A 12,169-nucleotide genomic window follows, 5' to 3' on the forward strand; every position below is an offset into this window, starting at 1 on the left:
AAGTTACCCTTTGTAGCAAAAGTGCCAGGTGTTAAGTAAAAAAAAGCCCTATTTCCCCCTCTTTCAATAGAGCTCACGTTAGTTCTACAACAACTTATAATAGCAACAAAACAATAAAAGGGAATGTTTACCATCACAATTAAGATACTAAATCTGCATCATACAAGTGAAATTATGAAGAAAAGGGTTTTGCACAACTGAAAAAAAGGTAATAACAATAACATAAAAGATCTGAAATTTGAACTGAATTATAACCAGTAGTTTTTGACATTTACATTGGTTAAAACAAATCAAATTAAAACAGGATAAATTTTTTAACAAATAATACATTCAAACCAAACTTGGTTATGAATTATTATAATTGTACAAGAGCATCAGATTATACTTAGGTACATAAATATATGATTCTGTTAAAGGCATGTTCAGACAAAAAAAAAAGAAAGAAAAAAAGAAAAGAAAAGAAAAGAGAAAAAGAAAGGGAAAAAAAGCATCTAATTTGATACAGCTGACACAACATGTGAGAGTCAAAATACAAGCAGAATATAAAGTTGTACATAAATATATGTACCAAAATTCCTAGTAAGTAGATTAAAATGAACAAATTTTGATATACCATCATTTAAAATTATTTAAATTAGCATTATTTGAAATGAACTGGGGGCCATGACATTTAAAAATTATTAAAAAAAAAAAAAAAACATGGACACATATGAAAATTTATATTTTGCGTTTAATTGCAAAAAAATTCAGCGTGTATATGTAATGAAGACTTATTGAGTGGAAACTTTAATCTTGAATCTTTTCAGTCTTATAAGTAAATATCTGATGATACACATACATTTACAAAACTTTCTTTTTTGACTTATGAATTCTCCCTAGGAAGAAAGAGGTGCACTTCAATGAAGTATTGATTAATATGTGACGCTAAAATAAAGATAGAGATAAAATAGGATACCACAAATCATATTTTCATACGTATAGGTTGCAATCAACAAAATTTTGAAAACCCTTGATTTAACCTATTGGAAAATTATTAAATTTATGGGAGAATATTATAAAATTGGTTAATAATAATATATCTCTCTCTAATATGAACACCCCGATATTCTGAACACCTTTTGATGGTCCTGGGGAATACATACGCATTTTCCAGTCTCCGTTAATAGCGAACGCCCCAAAATCTGAACACTTTTGTTCAATCCCATGAATGTTCAGAATAATTAATGAAATAATAATATACAATTACATGTAACAGATGTAGTAAATATAAGTTTTGTATACAAAATTTCAACTACATATAATCAATGAATTTTAATAATGAAGGCACCATTAAGTTTACATCGGAAGCAATAGTTTCCAAACTTTTCTTGTTGCAACTGCCTTTAGGCCAATTAAATAATTGGCAACTCTAGGTGTATCATAGCAGAAATCAGGGAAAAAGAACTACTACAATTTTCAACATATGTTTTGACACATTCAACATTTATGCACTCAATAATTGATTTTCTGATTTCCTACACATTTGTGCTAAATACACAGCTTATAAATTTCTTTTTTTCATTTTGCCGAAAAAAGAAAAAAAAACACACATAATACAATCAACTATTACTATAATTAAAACTCAATGGCAACTATTTGAATAAAATTAAATATAATTTTATTAATTAAAGTAAGAGCAATTAACATCTCAACAAAGGAAAAAATGATTTTTTATGTAATGGTTTGAAAACTAATTATTTTACATATTATTATACACTTTAAAGTAATATCATTATGTCAAAATTAAACTAACATGTATTTTAAAAATAAGAATAATATCACTACTCCATGAAATATGCTTCATGACCCCATTTGGGGTCGCGGCCCACAGGCTAGTAACATCTGAACTAAAGTACAGCATTGCAATATTTTCACAACGAAAAAAATATACTCTAGGAAAAGTGTAAGTATAAACGTTCAAAGAAACAACATTAGTAAACTGCTGTAACACTATTAATGCAATAAAATAATTTTAGTGAGAATATTTTCAACCTATTACTTTTCATTTTTAGAAAGATATATTGTATGCACCTCATTATGATAGAAATAACAATAAATCTACAGGGATGCCACTAAGTTTCATTCAACATGGGTCCGAAGGACATAAGTATGCTTGTGAACATGGGTTTTTTCAAGAAGAAAATGGAGATTGAAAAGATTAAAAAGTTATGAAGGATGTAAAAATGGTTATTACAGATAAACATGAGGAAATATTTCTAATAAATGAAACAATATTAAATGCCATGTAAAATGCACATTTATCAGCTGGGTGGCATGGTGTTAAAGTGTTGGCTTCATTACACCTTCAGACACAGGTTCTGACCCATGGTCCAAGTTACCAGTTCGCGAACTTTCGATATGCAGAAAATTGTCAACACCCATGTTGTATGATTATGTGGTATATAAAAGATCCCTTGAGTATTCTTTTGGCTTTGAGTAATCTTGGCAAAATTAAACAAATCCCTGGTGCAGTTTTTCATAGAAGAGTGCCCAGGTACCTAAATCTGGCAGAGAACTAGGCGCCTGAACTCTCTGTGCCATTAACATTCACACCAAAATGTTCATAAAAGAATGACTGGATGCCATATTAGGAGCAGGTGGGGGGGGTTGAGGGTGAAGGGACCCTTGTTGGTTCAGGCCTGAGCCTCAAGAATTTTAAAATAAGGGGTGAAATATATGTAGGGAAGGGGTAAGCAATATATGGGGGGGGGGAGGCTTAAAAGTCATTTGTGACGGGCCCCTGATAAGGAGATCCCTCTAGGTTAGCAAAAAGAGACTCTCTAACACAGCCCCATTAGAAAGAAAAAAAACCAAATGCTAGAAATAGTGATTTACCTCATATACATCATTTTACTATATTAGTTTTTTATTAAGTTTTCATTCAAAAGATTTTCTTTAAATGTAATTATTCAGAGTATTGATCTGTAATAAGTAAATTCAAGTTTCTGTAGATATTATTTAGTCATAAAAGTAATTAGGTATTGTCCAAAATAGCTTTTTAAAAATGCAATGCTAGAAATTAATACAACTAAAAAGCAGTTTGTGTCTAATACGTAAGATTACATATTCAAATATTTCTTCATTTTCACATTCAAACCATTATGAGTTCATTCCATTATTTTCCATTAAAAGATTTTTTTCCTTTTGTTTTTTTGCAAGAAAAATAAAGAAACTACACATAGTTTAAGAAATACCTTCGTATTTCCCATTCAATCTTCAATAGACCCTTGATACTAAAGTAATGAGAACTAGCACAGCCAAATTGATCATAACAAGCCAGAATTTTCTCTTAGGCTGATTTTTGGGCACAACTGTCCATACATGCATATATTACATTACTAGGATTGCCAATATGGCTTTAAGTCCAGACTTATAGTGGGGAGGGGGGGGCAGAGGGTCTCCACAAGCTGGGTCTTTTACCTGAATCTAAGCTGTTAATTGTTGAAGATGGCCAAGAAGTTAATGCAGGAAAGAAGAGTTCCTCACTCCTTTCCAGGAATGAAATCCGTAATACCCTCATATGTGCAAGCAGAGGGTTCGCTTGCATTAGTTACTCCTAAAACCCCACTTTCTTTGTTCGAACTAATTTTTGTAATGAGTTATTGCTAAAAGAGGGGCAGATAAAAACAGGAAAAAATGTTTTAAGGGTTATTTTAAGGATCAAGTTCACATCTCTCACAGTTTTAACCATTGAATTTCACTTAGTAGAAAGGGCAACCCTGTAAATAACAAAGACATGTTTAAGTATTCTGAAGAAAAGGCACAGTTTATTTTTATAAGGCAAAACTTAGGCACATTTGTTTCAAAAAGTTAAATCAGATTTTTGAAGTTAGTATCAGATCATAATTTTTAACGCTCTAAGTAATAGAGTAAATATACAGCCTCATATATTGCTTAAATATCAGTTTTTAACATAACTATATATTTATACAGGTACATGAATGCACACAGTTGAATGAAGTGTATACACGAAGGATAAAACAGTAGCATGTAAATTGTGTGTATAAAAGCCATAAACTATTTAAGTAAACAACATGTTCAAATGAAAACACATCACATAACAAAAAAAAAAAAAAAAAGAGTGTATTCAGCAGCAGTTAAATTTATAATTTTATTCGAAGATACTAATGAAATTTTCAAAATAATTGGATTTTTGATGTAATTTTGCTAGTCATTCCAACACCCATGTAACTTGTGCAGTTTGGTAGAGTATTCTGTTACACATATTTTAGTAAACAGAGATACAAAAGAAAGTTTAATTATTTTCACACTGCAATCATTCCTCCTATGAAGCAAACTTACTTGTAGACTTACTCGTGGAAAGTGAGGTACTTCTAGTATAACTAAATATGAAACTGAAGTTGGTTCAGAAGTAGAAAAACATCTAGGTTATCTGTAAGCATTTGCATGTATATTTGGAAGTAAAAAAAGAAAGAAAAAGAAATAATATGCAGATTCAACTGTATGAAAAATTCTTTAAGTAATGATCACTTATAGTTTGTAATGTTTTGCAACAATTGTTAAGTCAGACATGGATAAAAATGCAAAATTTTTCAAAACCAAATACTATCTAGGCGACCAGAGGTTCACTGTCGCTATCACAATAATATGCATCAGTACTTCCCTCAGAAGCCTGAATTACAGTCTCATTAGACCTCCCACCAAAGTCTTCAAGATTCAGCATTGTAGAATCAGAGTCTAGTCTATTCACATTGCTGTCACTTGTTTCTTGAACAACACCTTTACTCTCATTCATTTCTTCGCCTAGCAGACTCAATTTTTGCACAGAGTTTGGCAATTCTCTCTCAGTTTTATTGTCAGCAGGCACTTGAGCTTGCACACTGTTCTCAGGAGTGCTCACAGTGGATGAAGAGCTATGTGTCTGTGTGAGAGATGATTCTGGTGGAGCAGAATGAACAGACATACTACCATCAGGTCCGACAAACACATGGCTTCGTGAAGCAGGGGGTGGGGGTGGGGGAGGAGCAGGACTTCTGCTACTACGAGAACGTCGACTTCTTCTACGATTAGGGCGAACAGGAGTTCCATAATGCACGTTCTCGACACACAAGTTGCGACGCTGTTGACCTGCAACTGCAACAGCATAGGATGGTGGGGGTTCTCTAAAATAGAACTCTCTGGTAAGGCGGGAAAGAGGTGTCTCACGAGACATCAGTCTGCTTTCAAGGATACGAAGAGCATGTAAGCGACAAGTACAGCTTATAGCAATAACAAGTAAAAGAGCACATATTAATGATCCCATTACTGCAGCTGTTAAAACACTGTTTCTCAGGCCTATCAAAAGAAGTAGGAATTAATATAAATATTGGCAATAAAAAAAATGAATAAATGCTTCAAAAGTAAAAGGGTAGATACAAAACATTGAGGAGGGAGTTGCAAAAACTCTCAAATTAGCTTACTTTTGATAAAAACAATTTGAACATGATTCTTAAAGACATCAGTAAAACTAAAACATAATTGAATATTCAATTATTATACAGAAAACTTCAAAAAGGTAATGTCAACACGAAACAAGTTGAAATTGTTTCAGAATATGAAATTGAACTGCTCATGCTTAGGAACACGGTTGTGTACTAATGCCTGTATATTTCAACCTTTGCTTGCTTATAATGTGATCAAAGTTTGAAAACTGGAATGTTTAATAAATATACCAGTATTTATATTTATAATGTACAAATAATTGATATTTTTGAGTTGGTATGAAATTCATATCACAAACCATGAAATTTTAATAGACACTTTTTTAATTTATTTATAATGAATTTGAGCAGATCAATGTAAATACATTAGTCCAACTTACAGTATGTGTGAATACAAATTAATTATCATTTCTTTGTAGCAGATTCTGCAGGACAACATACAGAACATGCAGATATATCTTATCATTTCGCATAAATTTTCTCTACAAAACCAACAAAAATTTGGAAGGCGTTTTCATATTAAATTTCTTTTTAGAGACCTCAAGATTGAGAAAAAATAAAGAAAAACAAGTTCGGGATGTGTTGTTAAGTATCAACAAACTTCATGGGGAATCCCAAACAACCAACTACAAGAACTGATGATTGTTGGCTTTATTTCTTATTTTCTCCAGTGGCAAATTTACAGGTTTGAAAGCTTGTTGCAAAATATTTTTGGTGGCTGATTCGCCCATTAAAGAAATATGTAAAAACTTTATCATGAGTATTTTTTAATCCCCTTCAAGGGCCGCTATGGTCATGGGGGCCCTTTGTAATCACACCATGGTACATCTGCCACTGGCTTTGGTGGCAATATATTCTTTACTAGTATGTTGTGGCCATCACGAAACATTCTTCTATATCTTTCAAATAATTCTGATCCCTCTCTCATGCTTGACGAGGAAACAATATTCCCAACAAAAACAAAATTACACACTCCAAAACTTGACAACCATCCCAATTCCCGATTTATCTCAAAAGCAAAGCAAAGAATGAAAATTGAAAATTATTTTAAAAGCCTTGCATAAAATAATTACAAACATTTATTTGTTAACAAACATAAGATGCCAACAGTTAAAAAGTTTAGATTATCGCAATTTTGTGGTCATTTTCCAACAATTAAAATCACGCGAAATACGCAGACGACAGTCTATTACGATTTATCTTTCTTATTGTTGCAATCATAAAACTATTTTTACCAACGCTTGTTTACATATGGATTCATATTTATTCCAAATTTCACCTAGAACGTAGCATTACTTCTTGAGATATGGCACACACAATGGAAAAAAAGAACGTTCAATTGCGCCACCCCCTTTTCAGCTGATGACGCCAAAATAGAATCACATCTTATACCCTCTAAGGGCTGCTTGTCGATAAATTTTTGTTTGATTCGTTCATTATTTCTTGAGATACAGCAGTCACAATTGACAACAAAAAACGTTTTATAGCTCAACCCGTTTGAGCTATTAACACCAAAATTGAATCAGCCCCTGTACCTGTTTAGGGAAACATATGGACCAAATTTTTTTGATTCCTGCTGTTACTTCCTGGGGAATAGCAGGCACGCATAAGTCAAGAAACGTTCCATCGCTGCAACCCCCTTGGAGGAATTCGCGCCAAAAACCAATCGGCACAAGTTCACATAGCGGCACATATGTGTACCGAATTTCGTTCCATTTCATGTGGTAGTCGTGATTGTAGAGCAGCCACAATAAATTGGTCACACACATACGTGACACACACACAGACAGACATTTTCCAAAAATGGTCGAAATGGACTCAGCACACCTCAAAAGGTTCAAATCCGTTGAAATTCCAAAATTTGCACGAATTCAATACTTTCCTCTATATCTATATATATATAAAGCAGACTGTTTCTTTGTTTCTTTCTTTGTACCCAATGGTCAGAAGCCCCCATAACACCTACAGCTCTGAAAACGGGTAAAAATTCAAACGTACCCCAGAGGTCTGCACCTCGAAGCACAAGTTCTAAATTTCTATTTAGTTTTTTCATAATTAACTAATTAAGCTGAAATTTCCATTTTTTTCAGGTTTTTCCCGAAATTAGGGAGTAAAAAATCCCCTCTACCCCTAACATTATATGCCGTTGGAAAGAGCTTTCCTTTCCGAACATGATGATGTTTGTTCCATTTCTCTCAATTAATTAGAATAGGAGATATAAGCAATTCTAATTGCAATCCTAATTGAGCCAATTTTCAAGGTTAAACTTGATTTTTGTTTCTGCAGTGACGTCATCTTTGCTGTACGGATGAAAGAAATTTCTGAAGTGATGCACAAAAATCAAACGTACTCCTGGGGCCTGCACAACGAATCCTAAATTCTAAATTTCGAACTAGAAAATTTTAAATGAATTTTTAAACAAATCGCTGAAAATGTCCATCAATTCCTCAGATGCCATCTTGCGCAGTACAAGTGCGCAGAAGACCCAACAAACGAATTCTAGCTTGAAATCAGAAACGAATGACTCAAAATATAAAATTGACTATAAAACCGCAGAAGATTTTAAGGAGGTAAAATATATATATATACATAATTTTCAATTTGAGTAATGAATTATTACGCTTAGAAACGTTGCAAAAAGGAGACAATGACGTAATGTAATTGTATGCGATTCATTATTAAGAAATGCAATCATGTTAACTGTTTTTGTTGAAACATCTCTAAATAATTACTCAAACGGTAAAAGATGGAAAGATAAAAATGTTTCCTTCAAATTAAAGCCAAGAATGTGTTTTAAGCGATGCTTAGAAACTTTTAAAAGATGTCTATCTGGGGGAACTTATCGTTTTGGCTTCTAACTTTCATCTGCTATGACTGGGAGCCATCTCGCGCATGTGCGGAAAGAAGACTCTGGCTTAGTTTATTTCTCTTGCAACGATATTTAACATATGTGCTAAAGCATGATTTCGTCTGCTATGAAAAGCAAGTCTTGGCATTGTTTTTGGTAAAATCTCCAAAATAATTATGCAAACCATGAAATATTAAAAAGAATGAAGTGTTTTCTACAATTTGAGGCCCAGATTCAGTTTTCATCGATAAACAATAATACAGTGGAGGAATTCTTTTACATTTGAAAGATACTATTTGGTGTCTTTTTTGTTTATTTGGCGAAACATTTTAAATTGCAGAACAAATCGCTTCACTCGCTAAAGAGTTTTGAAGCAATTGTAAATCTAATTTAAAGTTTGGAGAATAGATTTAAATTACAAAAAAACTTTAATAGGTTTTTGCTGTGTTCGCATTTTAGTTCAAGAAAAATGATCATTTCACATCGGTGTGGGGGGAGGGGGGGGATTTTTAAAATTTAACAGCCTTCCTTTAAATTCTTAGCACTGGATGTTTTGCTGTATCTATTTTTCTTTTCATATTTATGTACTTAATTTTTTTAATTAGTGAGGTGTCTCTTTTTTCTTTTTTGCACAAGTTAAATGAAGAAAGCACAGTTTTTTGAATGATCTTCGCTTAGATTAGGAAAGGGGGGGGGGGTTAAAATAATGAGAGATAGATAAAAACATTAGAGATACATCATATAGGTAGATAGCAGCAATTTTGGCGTAAAAAGGTGAATGGCACTAAACGCAACTGGAAATAGGTATTGAAAATACGATAAAGATAGATATAGGTTAATTAATACAGCTGCCAAATTTATTTAAACTACCGCCGTAAGTGGCGAACTTGGCATAAAAACAGGGGGAGCGGGATTTTTTTATATTAAACAAACTTCCTTTAAATTCTTAGCACAGGCATCGCCGTGCGGGTACTGCTAGTATTAGATATAGAAGAAAGTAAAAATACACTCAAATTTTTTCCCTAAAACACTGCATAGTATATTCTGTCAGTTACATTCATTACTTATTCAAATGAAGTGATGAGCATTGCTAACATTTTTATATGAACAAGGAGATGAAGGTACTCCAAACATGTATTATAAATACTTTTTGCAACATTGTATATGCATTGCAAAAAAAAAAAAAACATAGCCAATTAAAAATTTTCTGGATTATATTCAGTCTCAGCACCTTGAATTACTTAGGGATTGGTTACATTCATATTGGAAGCAGGAACAATCTGAAATTTGCTGTAAAGAGTAATTTATAATATGAGAATTGTACACCAATTAGATCGAAATGGCAAATATTTGATACATGTGTAAAGGCCAACAAAATATAGGAGGCAAAACTCTCTTAAAATTTTTAAAACTTACACAATAGCTTTTATGAACCATAACATTTCAACTTGCATGATCATTGAGGGAAACTAAGGTTGAAAATGCTTAACATTTAACAAAAATTTAGCCATTAAGGTTTGTTAAGAAATTTTTTCTTAAATTTTGCTAGTGTAAAAAAAAAATAATAATAATAACTTTTTTCCTATACTGTTTTTTCCTTTTTTTTCCCTGATGCTTTTTAAACAGAAAAGATGGTTCGCAAGGTGACATGACTTTTTATAAAGAAGGTGGAGAGGAAGCTGTAATTGTAATCTTGGCAAAAAGTCAATTATACGGATATAAGATAGCAAACGAATCACTTGAACTTTCAAATTTAATGCGAATAATTCATAATTTTCCACGAAAAATCAATAATTTCAACATATTATACTTCATACTTAGAGTTTTGATAATATTAAGCAGAAACTATAATATGTTCATGTGAATTTAGGATAATGAAACTAAAATAAAAAACATAATTTGAAAATGAATGTTAAAAAGGAAATAATTATTTTTGGCTCATTCAACTTTTTTCTTCAAATCTATAACAACATTTGCTAATAATCCACAAATAACTTACAACTTTTTTCGTCTGATCCATCTCCACAATCATCAGTTCTGTCACAGGTCCAAACTTCCTGTATGCATCGACCATTGTCACATAAAAACCCTCCATGTTCATAGTTGCATAATTCTGGAACTGTTTTTAAAAATGGCATTATATGAAATTAAAAACACAGTAATTTTTCTTTTATACAATGCGCGAAACTAAATTTGGCAATTTATTTACCAACATCACCACTATTTAAATCAAGTAATGTGTTTACACCAGCCACATGTCACAGGTATCTGACTAAAAGTTGATCATACTAAGCTCTAATATTCATAAGAAATTTGTTATAACATTTTTAAATGTTCCCTTAGTTTTTGAGCAATTAGTATACAGCTCTTCAGGTACATTAATATAAAAGGAGTAGGTAAGGTGGTATTATTTACAGGAAAACTAAAATAATAAAATGAATTAAAAGCAAGCTTTTTTAATTATGTCCAGAATATCGAGTTCAAAAGAACATATTTTGCACTTTTTCAGCAGTAGAGAACTAAGTGTTAAAATTTTCATTATTTTCAGGGGTGATAGTGAACTCTCAAATAAAATTTTCTGAAGACAAAGCGAAATTTTCGGAAACTATGAGGAAGCTCTCACAATGCGAGGCTAGGTGTGCCTGAACTATAGTTTCGATGAATTGGTTCATACAAAATACAGGCACCATTATATGCGTTAAGGTGACCCTCTTCAATTTTGTACCACATGCTATTGCAGTACAAACTTCAGCAAACATCAAAACCAAGTTAAAATATAGTGGGGGGAAAAAAAGATTTTTGCAACAATATTAAAAGTAAAGAAAAAATTAAACAATAGAAAGTTTACTTCTTTAAAGTTCAGTATTTTCCCAAAAAACTACTGACAATGACTTGATAATTGCTGAAATTTGAGAACAATATAAATGAATTATTAAACAAAAAATAAAATAAGTTAGCATAGCACATATTGAAATAACTTCAAACTTTCAAATTGAAACTCTTCAGGGATGAAAAAACAGGGTGGTGGCAGGAACTGTGAAAAAAAGTTCCCCGACTTTTCCCTGATTAAGTTCACCAAATTTCCCTGATTTACGTTACCAATGATAATGGTTTTCTTTCTTTGGTTTACTTGAAATCCATTGTATGTTTGTATAAAATTCAGTAATTAAAACGTTTTAAGTTATGTAAAGTTGTTGAACTAAAGATATATTTTTAAAAAATGTTACTTTTTTAACAAAATGGTTTAAAAAAAAAAAAAAAAAAACAAAACAATTGGGTGGGGGGGGAGGGGGTTGGGAATGATCTACAAAACAGTACATTAAATTTTTATACAAATGGAAAGATTATAGAAAAATTAAAAAAAAAAAAAAACTTTACTTCCAGAAACCACTTAGCATAAGAATTTAAGAAACTATTAAAATTACTTTTAAAAACATGTATATTTATGATAGTTCAAAATAATTTCAATTACTTTTTAGTTCTAAGTTTTCAAACAGTATAATGATTGTTGCAAGAATAACAAGTAATAGTGAAAGAATAGAAATAATGTAGTTATTCTTATATAACTAATTGACATATTTACGCAAAACAGATGAAACCATTTGACAACCATTCATAGGGAGTTTTTCCCTATTCAAGAACATAGGTTTTAATGAATGAATACAGCATTTTAACAAAAAAATAAACAGGGTTCATACACTTTTGGTTAAAAAAAGTTCCCTGACTTTTCCAGGTTTTCCAGGTTGTTTTTTAGAAAATTCCAGGTTACTCGCTTCATTCAAAATTTAAGTTTAAATAGTAATATTTTCAGAATAATTAAAATTGTTTAAAGTAGCGATGC

General features: G+C 31.7%; 1 protein-coding gene across 1 annotated transcript in view; it reads right to left on the reverse strand.

Annotated features, from left to right (window-relative positions):
- Positions 1-3,198: 3,198 nt before the first annotated feature.
- LOC129221122 (low-density lipoprotein receptor-related protein 6-like) overlaps positions 3,199-12,169 on the reverse strand; it is a 41,271-nt gene continuing 32,300 nt past the window's right edge. The window contains exons 7-8 of the mRNA XM_054855566.1: positions 10,328-10,447; positions 3,199-5,334 (exon numbers count right to left, since the gene is read on the reverse strand). Of these exons, the coding sequence (XP_054711541.1) occupies positions 4,610-5,334; positions 10,328-10,447 (845 nt within the window). The 3' untranslated portion in view covers positions 3,199-4,609. The remainder of the gene's footprint in view (positions 5,335-10,327; positions 10,448-12,169) is intronic.

This window comes from Uloborus diversus, chromosome 4 (assembly GCF_026930045.1).
Source record: "Uloborus diversus isolate 005 chromosome 4, Udiv.v.3.1, whole genome shotgun sequence".
In the NCBI taxonomy this organism is placed as follows: domain Eukaryota; kingdom Metazoa; phylum Arthropoda; class Arachnida; order Araneae; family Uloboridae; genus Uloborus; species Uloborus diversus.